Source organism: Monodon monoceros, unplaced genomic scaffold, assembly GCF_005190385.1.
Source record: "Monodon monoceros isolate NGI ecotype Baffin Bay Population unplaced genomic scaffold, NGI_Narwhal_1 Super_Scaffold_3, whole genome shotgun sequence".
NCBI lineage: Eukaryota > Metazoa > Chordata > Mammalia > Artiodactyla > Monodontidae > Monodon > Monodon monoceros.
This window is the reverse complement of record NW_021703780.1, coordinates 56,222,293-56,243,586: the sequence shown is the minus strand read 5'-3', so window position 1 is coordinate 56,243,586 and position 21,294 is coordinate 56,222,293. Positions and strand designations below refer to the sequence as shown.

The window sequence follows — 21,294 nt, the reverse complement described above, 5'->3', positions numbered from 1 at the left end:
GTGAACTCAGCAGGCTTGGGTTGCTTTGTTGCAAAGAAATGCCAGGCTTCAGTACTGGCCCTTCACTGCCTCCTGGGAGATGAGCTCTGAGCCCCTGGGATATCCTTGCCTGATAAGAATGTTTTTGTGTGCCAGGGCCTTGGGCCACACCAGATAGTTTATGCTAACAATGTATTTTATGGTGAATGCCTGTTTTCTCATGTCTGAGGCCCTCTGGGGAGGCTGGAGACTGAATAGCTATGGTCAGTCATGTGGGCATGTAGTGCCCCAGTAAAAGCCCTGGCCCCCAAGGCTTGGATGAGCTTCCTTGGTTGGCAGCACTTCTCATGTGTTGTCACACATCCTTGCTGGGGGCTTAAGCACTGTCTGTACAACTCCCCTGGGAGAGAACAACTGGAACCTTGCGCTTGGTCCCTACGGGACTCCACCTTACATGCCTTTTCCCTTTGCTGATGTTAATCTGTATCCTTTTGCTGTTATAAACTGTAACTGTGAGTATAACAGCTTTTCTGAGTTCTGTAAATCCTTCTAGTGAATCATCAAACCCCCAACACAATATAGCTGAGAGCGGTATATTGTAATAAATTCAACAAACAAAAACAAACAAACTGTTCCTAATTTCAGATCACACCGTGTTTCTGAGAAGAGACCTATAGGGATAAGAAGCACAGTTATTATTTATGCCGTTTCTTGGAGCTGTTCCTTCACTAAAAGACATTTCTTTTTTCACTTAACAGTACATCGCTGAGATCACTCTGTGTACATTCCTAAATACCGTCTGTGTCATATTCTTTCCCTTTTTTTCCCTTTTGGTTGTGTAGCACTCCATTGAATGAAGATACCATAATTCAACCAATCTCTGAAAGGGCATTTTAAGAGCCCTTTATATAGAGAGAAATTAGCTCTTTGCTATGAAATAACTTGCAAATTGGGGAATTCCCTGGTGGTCCAGTGGTTAGGACTTGGTGCTTTCACTGCGGTAGGCCTGGGTTCAATCCCTGGTCGGGGAAGTAAGATCCCACAAGCTGCACAGGGCGGCCAAAAAAGAAAAAGAAAAGAAAGAACTTGCACATATTTTCTTCTACTCGGTTTTTGCTGTAGACTGCTTTGTGTGTGTGTGTGTGTGTGTGTGTGTGTGTGTGTGTGTGTGTTTGGTTTTTTATGTGTTCTTTTCTTAAGTTTTTTTTAATGGAAGTAGAGTTGATTTACAATGTGTTAGTTTCTGCCGTACAGCACAGTGATTGTTATACATATATATGTATTTATATTCTTTTCCATTATGGTTTATCACAGGATATTGAATATAGTTCCCTGTGCTATATTGTTTTTAAATTTTTTTATGTAATTGAATTTATCAATCATTCATTACCTGGGATATTCAGTCATAGTTACGCTTTATCCACATCTAAGTTATAAAGAAACTCAGCCATGTTTTCTTCTAGTACTTTGTGGCCACATTTTTTTTTTTTTTTACACATCTCATCCCTATGGAGTTCCATGTTGTGAGGTGTAGATCCAATTTTATCCTGTACTGAGGAGCTATGAAATCCCACCGTCTTTTAATACTAAATTCTTTAATATACTCAATAATGTGTTTAAAAGGTCGGGATATAATTTCTGATGTTTCCTTGTTCTATTTTGTGTATAAATGCCTCTTAATATTTTTTTCCAGGAAGTCAATGAAAATTCTCTTAAGAGATTAAGTGCCTACTTAGAAAACCTCCAGAAACCAGGCTTCAAGTCTTTGAAACCAACCCAGCTTATGTTTTACATAAGAGAAACAGACCAGAACTCCTCTGATGGCCAGGAACACTTCAGCACTTCCGGTACATTTCTTATTTCTCGTGTGTCCCTTGCAGGCTTGGTGTGATGTGTCAAATCTGTCTAACGTTGCTAGAAGACCTTCGGGTTGAAGCCTTGTCATAGAAAATAATACCATTTAATTGCATGTTTTCCTGGAGTTAGATTCTGTTCCTGGTTGCATGTGTTTGATGAGCCATTTTTTGTTTAAACTTTTCTGACTAGAAAACTGAAGTGTTCCTATTTGTCCCCTTCCTATTTCAGTGCTGTTTTAAGTATTAAATGTCTATATAACAATTTATATCTTTAAAAAATATAGCTTACATTCTCTAATTTAGTCCTCAAAGTACCCTGTGAGGAAGGTAGTATTTGCCCGATTGTAACTTAGTAATGTCCCAGGACCATGGAGACAGAATAGGGGTCTTGAGCCCTTTAACTCCAGCCTCATGCTGTTTCTAAAATCTGATCAGTCTTCATGTACGGCCTTCTGTTTTATCCTTTGTCACTGCTTTAGCCATGATCCAGTGATCCTTTAAACTAAGGATGAATGTGGGTCTGTCCATGCTTTTCATGATCCTTGAGGAAATAACTTTATTTTTAGAATGAACTTTAAAACAGTTTAAAGATTTACTAAGAGCTTTCTGTGAACAAATGCTAAAACAAATAGCTGTCGTCAGCTCTGGCTGAGTAAAGAGAAAAATCCTCCGCTTTCAGTTAATGGTTAACTTTGAACCATTTATTAAATAAAAGTAGATTATAAAAAATAAATTAAAAATGGGAGAAAACATACAGCATAAGTGACAAAAAGATAATGTTAGTATATAAGTAGTTCTTAGGAGTCAAAAAGAAAACAGAGCAGCCTGGTTGCAAAAATGGGCAAACACAATGTCTCGGCAGTTCAGGAAATAATACACATGTATAGCCAATAAGATACAAAAAACGTTTAGCCTCAGTAATCAAATGCAAACTAAATTAATTAGGTAATATTTTCCAATAAAGGATATATCCAATCTGGTACAGGCATTCCACACTATATAGCAGCCCTTACCTTGGATTAAACAATTAATGGAATTGATAAATTAAGAGAGAAACTGAGATTTATTCCTTGACTTACCTCTTCTGAGGATAAACTATTTTTTCCTAACCTCAGATGCAGGAATTTGCATTTTCCTTTCCTCTTTCACTGACTAGAATAATTTTCCTACCAGTATTTCTCACTTTACCATCAATGATTCAACGAAAAAATCTTTCTTAGTTTGCATGTTCTACATTTTGTAAATCTATGTGGCAGGCAATAGTAGGTATCTCTGAGAATGATTTACATTGCGATGACTTTCATCCGTGGCAAAGACAAGAAAACACATTTCGGCCTTCTGTGGAATGGTGAAAAATTAAAAACAACTTTTATAGTCATCAGTTTTGGCAGTGTTAAATAAATTGTGCTACATTGATTATGTGGATTAGTATAGAGCTACTAAAAAGAAAGAGAATGATGTATACATACAGATAATGGAAGAGTCACCAAGGTTAAATAACAAAAGCAAGTTCAAAGTAATAGATCCAGAATGGTGCAGTTTATGTGTTAAAAAGGAATAATCTACACTGTTGGGTGTGTCTTTGTGCAAACACACAAGCGTATATATCATATATAACATACACACAAAGCACATAGAAAAGGTCTAGAGCAGTGCTATCCAAGAGAACTTTTTGCGGTGCTGTAACTGTTCCGTATGAGCGCTGTCTGGTGCAGCTGGCACTAGCCCCACGTGGCTTCTGAGCACTTGAAGTGGAGCTAGTATGACCAGGAGCTGAATTTTAAATTTTACTGAATTTCAGTCAATTTAATTTTACCAATAAATAGCCACATATGGCTAGTAGCTACCATATTAGGCAGTGCAGGTCTAAATGCTTGTGTACCTAAATGTTAATAGGGTTACATCTAGTGAAAGTGTGAGGTTGTGTGCCTGTCAACAGGAGACTTTTACTTTGTATATATAATTTTACAAGAAGGATGTACTTATATAACACTTGTATAATTTTCAAAACCAATTTTAAAAACTTTTCCAAAAAAAGAGTCAGCATGTTATAATGGGGAAAATACTTGGCTTGGTGGCAGCTCAGATTTCAGCCCTCACTTCACGCTTCTTAACCTCCTTGAACCTCCGCTTCTTCACATTTGAAAAGAGAGATAATAATGGCACTGGTGAGAGTGTTCATTGAAAAGTTATGTAAATTCTACTAGCGCCATGTTTAATACCCAATAAAGGTGCAGGGGAACCAGTAGATTTCCTATTGTTGATGTAAGTTAGATTACTACCCTGAGCCCAGTGACTACTTGCATTAAAGTCAGATTGTGAAGTGCTAACTTTTAAAAAATTAGGGGAATTTGAGTCACTTCTGAAAATATTGTGTCCCTAGCTAGTTGGATGGGGGAGTATGAGGACAGTCTCTTTCAACCGTAGAGAAAATTTGAGATGGGTTTCTGTGACCCCTGAGACTGGATTGGCCCCCCTCCTTGAACCACTGTCGCAGGGCAGCCTGCCCCACCCTCCCCCTACCTCCACCCTCCCCCTTCTCTTTAGTGCTGGACACCCTCTCTGGTGGACACTTGCTCATAGGAGAGCTTTTCCATCCCTTAGACTGTAGAGACCAACTTTATGACCAGCATTGAAAATATTCTCAATCCCCTTCTTGGGCCGGGGTGGGTTTGGTCACTGGCGCCAAACTAGAAACAGGAGCTGACAGAGGACTTCATGAAGATGGAGGTAGTGTGGTACAGTTTTGGAGAAGGGATGTAGTTTTCCATTTACAGATGATTTTCCAATAGGATGAACTTTAATGAGTAATGGAGTGTTTTAAAGATTTTGATTCTATAAATGTTGTATGAAAAGAAATGTTTTTCAAGTAAAGCAAATAATCATCTGTATTAACTGTTTGGGGGAATTATATTCTCTAGGGTTCCGAGCAGTCAAATTTACTTTGCACACCAGAGATCTGCTAAGCACAGTGTTATATATTCTCAACTCCTGCAGTTTATCTATTGAACATATCCAAAGCTTGAATACTAATGTGCACTCCCAGCCTCTCAAAGAGGCCACAAGGATATCTGACAGGCCCATCAAATGGGACAAGTCTTACTACTCCTTTACTGGGTTCAAGGACCCTGATGAAGACCTCGAGCAAGTCTGGAGAATGGAAACAACCCTAACGTACGTAAGAGTTTTTATTTAACTGAACTTATTCGTAGTTAGTAGCCCCCACTCGCCTCGACTAGACAAAAGCCCGCATGCAGCAACAAATACCCAATGCAACCAAAAGGAAACCCCAAAAAAACATGAGCTAGAAGAGAGGGTCTCAGCCTTGCACGCACTGGGATCCAGCCCATGAAACTTCTGCTTATACCCATTGCTCTAACGATCTCACAGTGTGTCCAGATGAACAAAACCTCGGGAATGTCTGACCTACCTTTTGGTATAGAAAAAAAGTGGGACTGGATAAGTCAGGGCATAAAAGCAACAATGAGAGTTGTTGGACCTTAAGTCAAGAGGCTTTAGAATAACATATTAAAGAAATTCAGCAATTAGTCTGTGGTTCAGTTGAGTGTTTCATAGGGTACAATTTTGGTCTGGAGCTAGATGTGTAGCCATCATGAAAAGATTGTCCCAGGGACCCAGAACTCGGAGTTAGTCAGCTGGCCAACAATGAAAACAGACTGGAACTGGGAAAAGCCAATTCACCAATATAAGTGCTATTCCATTGGTTCCTTGTCCAAGCTGAGTATTTATAATTTCCTTATTTGTATGTAGTTCATCCAAAAAAATTCTTCAGTCTTTAATGAAAGTAGACACTCTTACCTTATATTCTATTGCATGTTACTAGATAATGCATTTTTAAGAGTAGGGAACGGGTTTTAATCATCTTTCTACTAATCTGCTTCGTAGATTCATGAAACCCAACCAGCGTTTTTATTTCACTGAATTAAAGAATTGTTGGAAAAGTGTGAATGTGAAGTGCTGGAGGCTGGGTGTGGAGAACTCAAGGTTTAGTATGGAAATGTAAAGTAGCTTAATACAGATGGTAGCAGTAGAAGTGACTCAGCAATGAATGTAGAGGACCATTTTTTAAAAAATACTGCCTCTGTTAGTTTCATTACTGTTGACTTAAAGTATCTGCTGTTTTTAGCAAGAGATACATTGTGTTAAGGAAATTTTCTGAGTGTACATGAGTTGTGTTACTATGAATTCTTCATTTCCTCCAGAGGGATACTTTGTTTTAAATTCAAGCTCTCATGTTGACAGTTACCAGCACAAGCTCAAAACATGTCATTTTGATTTGTCTACTCTTAAGGAAGATAGCAACATAAATTAAATAGACCACTGTTTTAGAAATTGAAATCAGTAGAAATATAACTGTCTAATTTATTGATCATTATTATCCAAATTCAGTTGTCAATAGCTATGTATCTTGTCAAACAATGAAGTAAACCCATTCAAGCCAGATAGAACCTTTGTTCTCTTAGCTTTGACAAATGAAATTAACAACAATAAAGCATTACATGTTTTAGTCTTGTTTATGCGAGATCTTGCATTCGCTTTAAAACTGTGATTTAAAATTAATATTGAATTATCCTAAATGAAACAGACAGTATTTAGAGTTTCTTACAGAAGAGCTGGAATAGGGCTGTGGCTGGTTCTTGGCGTAATGCTGTTTCATATCTTTTACTTCCATATATTTTTCTTGGGCTAGAGAATATTGAGAGTTGACTGGTATCACCTTAAATCTTCCTACTCAAAGCTTCTCTTCTAAAATCTACCGGTTAGAGATTTCTGTTTTGTTTAGTTTTTGATGCTTGTATCGGAGGTCCTTGGGTTATATTTCTTGAACATTGATATGTTAGTGACTTACCTGAACCAGATCATCACACCTCATAGAGTTTGAGTTTAGCTTATTAGGTATAATTTTAGAGCAGAGGGTCCAGGCTGGGTAGGATAGGAGAGGACAGCTCTACACTGAAAAAAGGCAAGAAAAGGAATACATGCTGCTCTTTGGGCCCTTTGGGTAAATTACAGTATCGACTGAATGCCGCAAAAAAAAAATCTGTTGCCTTTACCAGCATGCCTTAGAGGGCTGATGCCCCGGTTATGACAGTTGTATGAATTTGGAAGATTTCATATCTCTTATTTCCATAACCTAACCTGGTCTCCCTGGTCCAGTGTGTTCACACAGGCCCAGCACCCCTTTCCAATCTTGACCTTTTCCCAAATATGGATGTTGCCCAGTTTGCAGGAACCCTGATGAGGGTTTGTTCAAGATTTTGTTTTATGTTAGTTTTTCCCATTAAGGATTCCAGGAGCTTATGTCATCAAAGCCAGAGTGGTGTTTGTATCAGTTTCTTGTTTCAGTTATTAATTTTTTATTTGGGCACGCCACGTGGGACGTGGAATCTTAGTTCCCCAACCAGGGATCGAACCCAAGCCCCCTGCATTGGAAGTGTGGAGTCTTAACAACCGGACTGCCAGAGAGGTCCTAATTTTTTTAATTTGTTATTATTTTGCAAATAATTATAAAATTGTTGAACCATTTGAGAGGTTTCAAACCATATGAATGGAGTGACTGTCCCATAGTCAGGAGATTTAGGGGCTGTAACTGAGACAAAACTTATTCACCACCATGGTCATTTTGGCCATATACGGTTTGTTTTTATTTTCATTCTTGTATTGTTTACCTCATCTTTATTATATATGTAGTTATAGGAGAGGACGCATAAGGAGCACATGCTGAATTACAGAGTTCAGAGGGAGCATAAAAATAATTCTGCAATTTATATCCAGCTGATCTTCAGCTGGTTTACAAATTGCATTCACCTGATCAAAGTTTAATCTTGGGGCTTCCCTGGTGGCGCAGTGGTTGAGAGTCTGCCTGCCAATGCAGGGGACGCGGGTTCGTGCCCCAGTCCGGGAGGGTCCCGCGTGCCGCGAAGCGGCTGGGCCCGCGGGCCGTGGCCGCTGAGCCTGCGTGTCCGGAGCCTGTGCTCCACAGCGGGAGAGGCCACAGCAGAGAGAGGCCCGCGTACCGCAAAAAAAAAAAAAATAATAATAATCTTGAAAGCATGTTATTTCTAATATTTCAGAATGTAATGTTAAAAAGAGAAAATGTAACAGTTCTATTTAGTGTAGACTTTCAAATAATTTTCCTTATGTTTCCGCAGAGACATGCAGGCTGAAATAAATCACAGAAATTATGAAAATAAATTAGTTGAGTTTTTAAAAACACAACATAGAAGAATTATCAGGTCATAAAAGCTCCATTTAATCTATTTTCTTCTTATATCTGGCAGTTACATTTCAATGTACATTTTAGGACATGCTGTGTAATTTTTAATTTCTCAGCAAATTGTGCTTTATCTTACTGTAAAATCACTTTATAGTGATAAAAACACTATAATGAAATGTTTAATATATAAGGTTTTCTAATTATATACTATAATAAAAAGAATATGCCAGCCTAAAAAAAATTAGAAAATGCTACTTTGTGTTGTAGCTTTTAGTATTTCCATATTTTGCATATATTCCCTGATTATCAAATAATTTTATAACTAAAATATATTGCATTTATAGAATTTGTGTTTGCAAGGAGACAACAGGATCCATTTGTATCTAAACAGAATGATCCCATATGTAATGTCTCTCCCACTGAAAAAAACATGTCATTGAACTATAGAAAGACCATTGAAATGCTATCCTGTTAACTACTGAGATATTAGTAAATGTCAGACTTCCATTTTTTCTATCTGAAGTTTGCACACAAAGTTTTATTTCACTTGCATTGTCTAAGCTCTGAATCCTCTTAGCGTCCACAAAATGCCACATTGGACAATTACAATATTGGAATTATTTCTGTAGGATATTTGGAAATGCTATGATCATGCTTTAACTCATATCATACACTTATTCAGTCTTCTCCTTATTTATAGGCTAAGTCATTGTTTTTCAAATTATAAGTCATACCTTTAGTCTCTGTAACCTCCTTTAATCGGGAATGGTTCCTCAGTGTTTTCTTGTCTTCCATTGCCTTGCTGTTATTTAGCAGAATGTCCTTCAATTTGAGTGTTTTGAGTTTATCTGGTATTTCTCATAATTAGAGTCGGGTTATTCATATTTGGCAGGAATACCCGGAAAGTGAAGTGTGTTGTTTTCAATGTTATGTAGGAGGCATATGATGTTGACTATCCCATTACTAGTGATATTAACTTGGATCATTTGATTCAGGTGGTGTCTCCCCGTTTTTTCCCCAGTAAAGGAACTACTTTTCCCTTCAGTTAGTTTCTTTTGAGCAGATACTTAGGGCTGGGTAAATATCCTTTTAACACTGAATTTTTACCCCTTAGCTCTAGTGCTCATTGATGATTTTTGCCTGAATCACATATTACGATGATGGTTGCCAAATGGCAATTTTCTAACCTTATCTATCATCTCTTCATGCCGGCTCCTATGTCCCCATCATTCTTTGAGAACTCTCTTACTTCCTGGTTCACCAAGGTGTTCCAGGCTCATCTGGACTTTCCCTGGCCCAGTGTTTGATTGAACCATTTTGCCAAGAAGCTCTGGTTCTTTTTAGGAGGGAATGATTTTTAGAAACCAAGATCTGGGCGGTGCATGTCTCAATTGCTACTGAACTTCTCAGTGGCCAGAGCTAGGATACATGTATCTTTGTCTTTATATCTATAGATAGATCTAATATCTACATAGATAGATAGATAGAAAGAAAATGCCATGTGTAGAACCTTCATTTTTATCTCCGTGTTTAGACACAAAACACAAAAATTGTTAAACTAGATCAGTTAAGTTTTATACACTAAATGTAAGAATTCCAACAATCAGCTCATGAATATATAATCGTAAGATTATATTTCATTCCACAGGTTAAGACATTTGGTCCCCAAACCCAACATAGTATGCCATTTGGTAATTCATTTGTCAAAAAATCATCCTTTCTATTACATAATTTAAAGTAAATTGATTAACACGTATGACTTAATAAATGACGAAAAGGTTGAAAAATTGTAATAGCTAATAATCGTGATATAAAGTAAGATATTATTTTCTTATTTCTCACACAGAAAGCAGAAATAAAATCACTACCAGTATTCTTAAAGGGGGAGTAGGAAGAATTATTAATGACTGCACACATTTAGTGAGTCAAAAAAATGTGGACTATAGGGAATTCCCTGGTGGTCCAGTGGTTAGGGCTCCGAGCTTCCACTGCAGGGGGCACAGGTTCAATCCCTGTTCCAGAACTAAGATCCCTGCAAGCTCCTCCGCATGGCCAAAAAAAAAAAAGTGGAACATCTTTAGTTAGAGGAAAAGATCCCAATTCCTTACCCCAATGTGCAAGACCTTTTATAATCTCACACACACACACATATGTGCCTCTCCAGTCTCATCTCACACCACCCTCCCTCTAGGCATCGTGTGATCTGGGCACGTTGGTTCATCTTATACTTCCCTGTGCACTGGCGTGGTTGGCATGCCCTTCCCTTTCACTAATCTGCCTGGAAAAATCTGGTCCATCTCTCAGGTTAGAACCTTCCAGGCAGAATTAGAATTAGTTAATTCTTCCTCTGTTCTCCTAGAAGCTCATATATTCTCTTCCAGTTGCTTCTCTCTCTGTTCCTTATTAGATGTATCTTCCTTAGATTCCCAACACAACACACTGTTCAGCTTTCAGGATAAATATTTGATGCACGCATAATGATTTGATTGGTTCTGAAAGTTTCAATTTGATTACTATTATTTTGTGGCCACGCTGTGCAGTGTGCCGGATGGTTGTTCCCCGACCAGGGATAGGACCCAGTGTCCCTTGCAGTGGAAGCGGGAGTCCTAACCAGTGGACCACCAGGGAATTCCCTGAACTTGATTATTTTTTAAATGTCTTAGATCACAACATCTCAAACCCTTAAAGTGACTTAATAAGTAAGGAACCTTAAAGAGGTTTATTTGGCAAGCACTTCTGAGATGGACATATGAGCCCTTCTGCAGAGTTATCCTAACACCTGACCATCCGTCACTGACAGGTGTCCCACAGGGGGTGTCAGGTGGCCTGGGGATGGGGTGCTTTAGACCATTTTTTACCTAACCCCCTGGAGTTTTCTCTTGCACGGCTGTACCCAGGGCCCACTCCACCACTACATCTTGGACCCAGAATGTTCCTCTGATCCCCGAGTCACCTTGCCATTCTGCCCTGCCTACTCCTGCAGCAGTACTTATAATTTGGCAAACGTTTGATGGCAAACTCGGTTTAACACTGGGGCTGCTTTAAGTCAATGAACACGTCGTTCAATAGTAGAAATGTTTGCATTATAGTTAGTATTGCAAAGTGTATATCTCTGTTTTCTTTCTAGATCCTGGTTAGATAATAATGGGAAAAGTGCTGTTAAAAAGCTGAAGAATAGTTTGCCACTTAGAAAAGAACTAGATCGTTTAAAAGATGAACTGTCCCATCAATTGCAGCTCTCGGATATCAGGTAATGAAGAAGAGAAAACCTAATTTAGAGATTAAAATAAACATGTATTACCTTTTGGTAAAGGTTTCTAACAGTTAAATATTTGCATCTTTAATTATTGTGTTCACTAAATATTCAGTTATCTTTTTATGAAAGTAATCAAATGTTTATGTAAGAAAATCAATATGAATTTCTTGCTTAAAATAGTGAAGTAAAGTTTAGATACTGATATTTTTAGCATAATAGTTTTTTTTTTAACATAATGGGCTTGTGAAAAATATACTTTTCCTATGCCCATAATGTATAAAAAATAATTATTTCCCAATCATGTAAGACTGGTACTTAAGTTTAAAAAGAGGAAGGGAGATAAAAAATAAATGTTGTATTCTTTTATTCTGTGTTATATAGCATGACTTTTTTTTTTAATTGAGGTATAAGTGACATATAACATTATATTAGTTCCAAGTGTTTTACATGATAATTCATTATTTGTATACATTGCAAAGTGACCACCACAATAAGTCTAGTTGACATCTGTCACCATACATAGTTACAAAACAATTTTTTTCTTGTGATGAGAACTTTTAAGATCTACTCTTTAAGCAACTTTCAAAATGCAATACAGTATTATTACCTGTAGTCACTATAACATGACTTTTTAAATGTTTTCATAAACTTAGAAATCACAGTTGTATAAAGATACATGCTGAATCTTTATCTATTATAAAAATAGATTTAACAGCTGTTACAAACCTAAGGAGGGGGTGGTGTGATTCAGTCATGGGACTCTGCATTATAAGAACCCTGAGATATTGTCATCTGGTCTGGAGCTTAAACTTCTGTTACTCTTTGCTGTAGCCTGTTTTGTTGTTTTCAGCCATCATTATCAGGACTTTTTACTTATATTGAACCAAATGACCATTTGGATATCACAACAGCACCTTTTTCCTGGGCTTGCAGAATACAGATAGTACTTATATGTTCTATTCTTATGTATTCAAATCATAGTTGTCCAAGATAATTCAAATTTCAGAGGAAAGTGTTTACACCTGGACTGTGTGGGATGTTTGGGTTTGTGCTGATAACTGCTGTCTTTTCATCACATCCAAGCTGTGATTAGAGGGGGCCCTTCCAATTCCATAATCTAGTAACATAGACTTCACTAACTAAACACAAAATAATAAGATCCTTCTTAAAGGTATATAAAAAAACAAATTAATATGCATGAAAATAACTTTTTCTAAATAAATTTAAGAGATGTGAGAAGGCAGAATGGATCAGGAAGATGAAAGGATTTCTTAAACATAAAGAGAAATAAACATTATTTTACAATATAGTGGAGAAATTTCTCAGCTATGGTAAATATCAATAGCTATAACCCATATAAACAAAAGCTCTTCGAGGTTCTCAGTTTTTAGGAGTGCAAAGGGGTCCCGAGACCAAAACATTTAAGGACCATGGTAAGTGTCTCGGCTTACTGGGAAATTAACCAAGTCTCCAACGAAAGGAAGCATTGTGACTGATGACATTGTGTGTTAAAGGAATAATTTTGAAAGCCGATTTCACTTTATCAGAAATGACATTCATCAGAATTGGTGTTAGCATGAAGAAGGAACCTAAGTTTTCTTAAAGCCTGTTGAGCGCCTTACTCCTTCACATGTTCATCCCCTATGATTTACACTACCTGTGCTGTAAGAAGTGTCCCCACTGGGCAAGCATGAAGAGAAACCTTAGGAAGACTAGAGGCAGTTTGTTGAAGGTCACAGAGCTAGTAAATCACAGAATTAGAATTCAAAGGTTGGTTTTCTGATACCACTTAATACCGGTGCTCTTTACACATACACAGAAGTGCCTCTGTGACATCATGTCATTTTGTCACTGAGATGTAATAATGTTCATCTATAAAATGAGCAGATTACACGATGTCGTAAACATCATTTTCTCTAGAATATGATCCAAAAAATTCTGATAAACCAAACTGGAATTCCTAGTTGGAACTTAAATCTAAGACAACATTGTCATTAAACAACATAAAGAAGAAAAAGATCTCTGTCAAAGTTTTCCCCATTTCATCCTCTTATTTTAAGAGAAACAACACAGTGTATTTGCTTGTTTTAAGTCTTTGGATAGCTGAATATAGTGCTAAGATTTTTACCCTCTGGTAAACGATTCATTTCCCATTCGGCTGCTTCTTGAAAAATGAGTTAGTTTGGAAACATGTTGTGTGTCTCCTTGAGAAAGCAACTCCTCGGCTTTCACGGGAGTCAAACAGTGAGGGCGAGTGTGTGCCTCCCTCTGGGGGGACACGGGTGTTAATGGGCCGTGTGCTCTGTTGGACCAGGTGGCAGAGGAGCTGGGGCATCGCCCACCGCTGCAGTCAGCTGCACAGTTTAGGCCGCTTAGCCCAGCAGAACTTGGAAAGCCTTAAAAATGCAAAAGGTAAACAATTTCCATTCACTTCCGAAATCCATATCCCTTAACGGCTATACACATCTGTAAATTCTAGAGGAAAGCTAAGTGTTAAAAGTCTTTGTATTGATAGATGTGACTTTATATCAGCTGAATTTTAAAATCTGTTCCTTTGACTTAAACAGTGACATAAAATTAGGCTTTAAGCTTCTACCGAATTTAATCCTGAGTTGATACATAAAATTTCCGTAATTAATTGCACAGTGCTGAAAGAATGAAGCCTCTCTGGACAGTGACCAAAGGTTTGTGCTTTATCATCAGGATGTACAATAATATTTACAGACCGGTCCGGGATGAGTGCAGTGGGCCATGTGATGCTGGGAACAATGGATGTCCATCATCACTGGACAAAAGTAAGAAAAAGCTTAAAAGCAAAAAAAAAAATCTCTAATTTGTTATCGACATACTTTTGTTTCAAACTATGCTAATATGTCAGTAAACTGAAAAAAATTTGAATCATCTGTTTGCAGATCAGATGCTTAATATTTTGTAGTTTAAATTGTTAGAGGACTGATTTTTAAGTCCGTTTTTATTTGGAAATTTTATAGTCTTTTCTGAAGCATAGCCTAAAGGCCTTCATTCTGTTGTTTTGTTTGTTTTGTTTTTAGCAGATTTACTGTGGTACAATTGACTTACAATAAACTGTACATATTTAGTGGGTATAATTTGATGAGATGTGACATATGTAAATACCCGTGAAACCATTACCATAATCAGGATAGTGAACACATCCATCACCCACAAAAGAATGCTCATGTCCCTTGTAAACCCTCTCTTCCATCTACCACCCCCTACCCCAGCAACCACTGGTCTGCTTTCTGTCACTATAGATTAGTTTATATTTCTAGAGTTTTATATAAGTGGAATCAGAGTATGTTGGGGTTAGGATCTGATTTCTTTCATTTGGCATAATTTCAGATTCATCCATGCTATTGTGTGTACTTATTCCTTTTTATTTCCACGTAGTATTCCATCATATGGATATACCAGTTTGTTTATCCATTCACTTATGGATGGATGTTGGGTTATGTCAGCTTTTGGCTACTAGAAATAAAGCTGCTATGAACATTTATCTACAAAGTTTATATGGACATATATTTCCTTTTCTCTTGGGTAAATACCTAAAAGTGGAATGGCCAGATATGTTAGGGTATTTTAACTTTTTAAGAAACTGCAAACACTTGGGCTTCCCTGGTGGCGCAGTGGTTGAGAGTCCACCTGCCGATGCAGGAGGCACAGGTTCGTGCCCCAGTCCGGGAAGATCCCACATGCCGCGGAGCGGCTGGGCCCATGAGCCATGGCCGCTGAGCCTGTGCATCTGGAGCCTGTGCTCCGCAACGGGAGAGGCCACAACAGTGAGAAGCCCGTGTACCGCAAAAAGAAAAAAAAAAAAAAAGAAACTGCCAACACTTGCTATGGTCATCTTTTTAATTTTAGCCACTCTAAGAGGTGTGTGGTTCTATCTCATTGTGGATTTAATTTGCATTTCTCTAATGATGAATGGTGGTGAGCATCTTTTCATGTGCTCTTTTGCCATCCATATATCTTCTTTGGTGAAATATCTGTTCAAATCAAATATCTGGTAGAAAATATTTGCAAACCACCTACCTGACAAAGTCTTTGTATCTAAATATATAAAGGACACTCAAAGCTCAACAGTAAAAAAATAAACAATTAGAAAATGGGCAAAGAACATGAATAGATATGTCACAGAAAAGGACATACAGATGCCGAATAAGCACGTGAAAAACCATAGGGAAATGCAATGAGAAGTCGCTGCACACCTGTCAGAATGGCTAAACTGAAAAATAGCGATACCACCAAATGCTGGCTAGGATGCAGAAAAACTGGATCACTCATGCATTCCTGTTGAGAATGTAAAATGGCGCAGACACCCTGGCAAAGAGTGTGGCAGTTCCTTATAATAGTAAACACGTGTTTATCATGGGGTTTGGCAGCTGCCCTCTTGGGCATTTATACTAGAGAAACAAAACTGTACACAAATGTTCGTGAGAGCAAAAAACTAGGAAGAACCCTAATACCCTCCAGTGTTTGAACGGTGACACAAACCTTGGCACATCGATGCAACAGAACTCCACTCGGTGGTAAGAAGGAATGAACTGCTGATACAGGCAACAGCTTGGGTGGCTCTCAAGGGCATTGTACAAAGTGAAAAAAGTCAATCTCACAAGAATACATGCTGTATGATTCCATTTATATAACATTCTTCAAATAATAAAATTATAGAAAGAACAGATTAGTGGTTGCAGGGGTCAGGGGGTGGGAGAGCAGAGGTGTCTGTGGCTATGGAAGTGCAGCAGAGGGGATCCTTGTGATGGAACTCTTCTATGTCTTGACTGTGGTCGTGTCACATGAATCTCTACGTGATAAATCTGCATATGACTAAATCCACACGAGTGCAAGTAAGACTGATGAAATCTGAACAAGGTTAGTGGACTGTAGCCATGTCCGTTTCCTGGTTGTGATTGTATATAGTTTTGCAAGATGTCACCATTGGAGAAACTGGGTGAAAGACGTGTGAATCTAAAGTTATCTCAAAATTAAAGGTGTTTAAAACGTAGCTACCATTTACACATGAATAACTCGTTGAGAGAAAAATTGAAAAGTAGGTAGTAAAATTGTTTTTCAGAAAGTGTTAGAAGTATATTATACTTTGTAGAATTTTTATACTGCTATTGCTTTTATTATAGCAGAGTTTTTGATGCCTTTCAACTCCTCTAATATAACTGCAACTTTCTGTATAAAATCTGAGTCCGTAATGTAGGACACAGGTCCTTCCCCGACCCAGCGCCACCTGCCTCTTCAGCCTCGCCTCCTTCCACTTAGGCCACCCTCCAGCCACACCAAACTCCTTGTTTTTGAACCTGCTTTGTCCCTATTCGTGCTTCCAGGTTTGCACATGCTTTTTTCTTCCCCTGAAACTTTCCCACATGCAGCTAACCTTCTCTACTCCTTTTTTTTTCATTGAAATATAGTTGATTTACAATGTTGTATTAATTTCTGGTATACAGCAAAGTAATTCTGTTATACATACATATACATATTCTTTTTTATATTCTTTTCCATTATGGTTTATTACAGGATATTGAATATAGTTCCCTGTGCTATACAAGAGGACCTTGTATATCTATTTTATATATAGTAGTTTGTATCTGCTAATCCCAAACTCCTAATTTATTCCTCCCCCACCTCCTTCCCCCTTTGGTAACCATAAGTCTGTTCTCTATGTCTGCGAGTCTGTTTCTGCTTCGTAGATAAGTTCATTTCTGTCATAGTTTAGATTCCACATATACGTGATGTCATATGGTATTTGTCTTTCTCTGTCTGACTTGCTTCCCTTCTCTGGGTCCATCCATGTTGCTGCAGATGGCACTGTTTCATTCTTTTCTATGGCTGAGTAATATATGGATATATGGACCACATCTTCTTTATCCATCCGTCAATAGACATTTAGGTTGTTTCCATGTCCTGGCTATTGCGAATAGTGCCGCTATGAATACTGGGGTGCATATATCTTTTCAAATTATAGTTTTGTCTGGATATATGCCCAGGAGTGGGATTGCTGGATCATATAGCAACTCTATTTTTAGTTTTTAAGGAACCGCCATACTGTTCTCCATAGTGGCTGCAGCAACTTACATTCCCACCAACAGTGCAGGAGGGTTCCCTTTTCTCCACACCCTCTCCAGCATTTGGTATTTGTAGACTTTTTGATGATGGCCATTATGACCAATGTGAGGTGGTACCTCATTGTAGTTTGGACTTGCATTTCTTTAATAATTAGCGATGTGTCTAACCTTCTCTAAATCCTCTTTATCTCTTCATATTGATTACATGAGACGTCTTTAGAAACCTTTGCTTGACCCTCCAGTCCCTTCACCCTGATGTGGCACTTGGTACGCTGAATTCTGATTCTTGTTTTGTTTCCCTGCACCCTGACCATGAGCCCTGGCAAACAGGGACACAAATTCTTATAATCTCTATATTCCAAGGACCCAGTTTAGTACTTAAGTACATGATAGGTGCTCCATAATTGAATTTAGTTGAATTAAGGGAAATTCTGAAGGAATAGACTTTCTAATAGAATAGAAATTCTGAAAGAATAGACTTGGAATTGAAATATGTAGACTTTATTTCTAAAACCCTTCTTTATTATACCATTTAATCTTTCTAACCTAATTTGAGATTCTTACCTGAATATTTAAATGTTAGGACTTAACACTTATTTTTATTTGGAACATATTTCTTTTCTTCTGCAATCTCTTCAATTCCTAGCTAAAAGTTCCTAAGATTTACAGTGGTTTATTTTGAATATTAATATTTCCAGCATTCCGTAGCTTTTTTCTTATTGCTTACTTGAACTTTCCTTCTAGGAAAATAATTTATCATTTTCTTGTTAGAATTTCTCAGTACCATTTATTGGAGTCCTGAACTTGGACTGTTAAAGTACCATAAAACTAAATATTCCTTCCCTTTTTTTCAAAAAAAAAAAATACTGTAGCTTTTTGAAAGATTACCGAGTTATTTTGACCTGCAGAGGAGCCTGATGCTTCTGGAGGACCAAATAAGCTATCTTCTAGGTGGCATCCAAGTTGTTTATATCGAAGAATTACAGCCAGTGTTGACACTTGAAGAATATTACTCTCTTCTCGACGTGTTCTATAATAGACTCTTGAAAAGTCGAATACCTTTTCACCCTCGAAGTTTGCGTGGTTTGCAAATGATCCTTAACAGGCAAGTATCTAAAACAATTACTTTTATTCATTCAGTCAGATGGGCTGTGTGTGTCTATGCATGAAATTGTTTTGTATTTCCATGTGTGATTCTTAGGAATTAAAGAAAGGAATGTCACCACCTCTGTTGGCAACACTCTTTTAAACTTGAGAAAAGCCAACATGAGAGGATTGAAAGATTGAGTCTCTAGAACATTCTGTAAATATATTGCCACTTATAGGGCAAATCAGTCCTGTGGAAAACTTTATAGGGTTATACTAATGTGAAATCAACAGTGTGCATATCAGGCACCGTGCTTGGTACTTAAATGCATTATCTCTTCAGCTCTCACAACCTCACCATGGAGTGGGTTACTACCCCCATCTTACAGATGAGGAAGGTCACAGGGCCAGGAAGGGTGTGGTTATCCTGATAGTGTGTCCCCTTGGGGACAGCAAAACTTCAAATCAATTCTGCTATACAGGAAGTCCACTACATATGAATCTTCAAGTTGCAAACTTTCAAAGATGCAAGCGTACGTTCGCATGTCCAATCTCATGTTAGTTCATGTGTCTACTGTACATTGTCACATGCGTGCATCCTCTACAAGTGGTTGTGCTTTTGTGTACTTCACTGTACAGTACTGTAGAGAGTACAGTATCTTTATTTCAAGTGTTTGTTTTTTATGTATTATTTGTGTGAAAAGTATTATAAACCTACTACAGTACAGTGCTATATAACCAAATTGAGTTAGTTGGGTACCTAGGCTAACTTGTTGGACTTAAGGAACAAATTGGACTTAGGAACGCACTCTCGGAACGGAACTTGTTCATATGTAGGGGACTTACTGTACCTTTGAGGTGGGTTTTCTTGATGAGTTCTTTTCCATTAATCAGACTAAGAAAATCGTTTCTATGGGGGTAGAGAGGTTGCTGATTTTTCCTTTTACGTATGCTTTATTACAGTGACAGATATGCTCCAAGTTTGCACGAACTTGGGCATTTTAACATTCCTATCCTCTGCGATCCAGCAAACCTCCAGTGGTTTATTCTCACCAAAGCCCAACAGGCAAGAGAGAACATGAAAAGAAAAGAAGAGTGAGTGCTCTTAGCTCTCTTCCTGTCTTACCATTCCGTCTAATCGTTGAAAATATTCAGGTAGTCAGAACTCATAAGTATGGGAAATTAAAACTGTATTGAACTTAGGATATCGACTGTATTAAACTGTATGTCACTTAGGAGTAACATTTATTTTTTCCCACCCGGTTGTGCCAGGGATTGGATGTGGCTGTTTTCTCAGTATAATAACCTCAGTTGCATTCCCACCATGTACCTCAATTTGAGAAGCAGGGCTTGTTAATATAAAAGTCAACTCAGAAGCAGAGTGAAAGATAAGAGTATCAGAAAGAAACTGTGCAGATGGAAAAGGGTGGCAACAAGGGGGGAAAACTCAGTTACTACTTGATTAATTACAATCTTCACTGTTTAAAATTTTGAAATCTGCTGAAGGAAACAAGCCTCGTCTGCACTGTCATTAAATTGAGAAGAAATCTTAAAGTGAAAAAGGTTTTTGGTTCATAAGCAGTGCTGTCTCTATGCCATTTGTATCTTTGAAGGAATCCTGTTGTAGTCAGTAGTTTTGTAGGCAGTAAGATAGTGTTGATGATGTTTCAAGGATCTACTATGAAGAAAGGGAGAGTATTATATTCAAAACAGGGTGGTTTTCCTAAAGATGTGGCCTAAGGAGGTTTGGCTAGCAAGGATTCATTCATTCATGCAGCCGTCATTTGCTGTGACCGTTGTGGATCGGAAGCTGTGCAAGGCGCCACTGGTAGAAAGATGAAGGCCTGGTCCCGAGGCTCGCAGGAGACGCAGGTGCCCTCAGTGTCAGGGGTGGTGGACGGAGAGGGGTCATGTGTGAGAGGAGCCAAGGCTGATGCTCTGGGAAGAGAACAGGAAGCAGAGGCTGTGGCCGAGGAGGCCGAGGCTGACGTGTCTGGGGAGCAGGGTAAGGAGGGCGGGGGCATGAGCCTGGTGGGTGGAGGACCGGGGTGATTGTCCGAGTGTGCTGCTGGGGCCCCCCTCTGGTTACTTACTTCTCTGGCCTCGCTGCCCATTCTCTCCTCGATCTACACAAATTGCTTGTTTCAAAAGCCAAGGATGTGGGCTTCCCTGGTGGTGCAGTGGTTGAGAGTCTGCCTGCCGATGCAGGGGACACGGGTTCGTGTCCCGGTCCGGGAAGATCCCACATGCCGCGGAGCGGCTGGGCCCGTGAGCCATGGCCACTGAGCCTGCGCGTCCGGAGCCTGTGCTCCGCAACGGGAGAGGCCACAACAGTGAGAGGCCCGCGTATCACACACACACAAAAAAAAGCCAAGGATGTGAAACACAGAAAGGGTGGCCACACAGGAGGGCTGTGGACATGATCCATGTCCCAGGAGATGATGGGGTCATTTTATGCATCAAATAAGTGAAGGAGTCACATATCTGTTTCACTTGTGGAATTGGTGACAGTTCCTGGCCAGATCCTATTGAACGAATAGCCTGCTTCTTGATTGGTTGGTGAGCATTTGTGTTGTTACCTTTTCTAACCATAAGTTTGTTTTCGAACTCTATGAATCTGTTTCTGTGTTGTTAATAAGTTCATTTGAATCATTTTTTCTTTAGATGCCACATGTAAGTGATACTATATTTATCTTTCTCTGACTTCCTTCCTTCCCTTAGTATGATCATCTCTAGGTCAATCCATGTTTCTGCAAATGGCATTATTTTGTTCTTTTTTTTTTTTTT

The 21,294-nt window shown here is 38.5% G+C and overlaps 1 protein-coding gene across 4 annotated transcripts in view; it reads left to right on the top strand.

Moving 5' to 3' along the window:
• The window catches only part of TCAIM (T cell activation inhibitor, mitochondrial), a 37,262-nt gene that overhangs the window by 8,599 nt on the left and 7,369 nt on the right, over nt 1-21,294 (top strand). For 2 of the 4 annotated variants that reach the window (XM_029243092.1, XM_029243093.1), the window contains exons 4-8: nt 1,673-1,826; nt 4,757-5,009; nt 11,201-11,323; nt 13,644-13,741; nt 14,033-14,124. In XM_029243092.1, coding sequence (XP_029098925.1) covers nt 1,673-1,826; nt 4,757-5,009; nt 11,201-11,323; nt 13,644-13,741; nt 14,033-14,124 — 720 coding nt within the window. Of the gene's footprint in view, nt 1-1,672; nt 1,827-4,756; nt 5,010-11,200; nt 11,324-13,643; nt 13,742-14,032; nt 14,125-18,293; nt 18,527-19,470; nt 19,603-20,284; nt 20,759-21,294 lie in introns of those variants that run through there. The other 2 variants (XM_029243091.1, XM_029243090.1) reach the window with 2 other exon arrangements.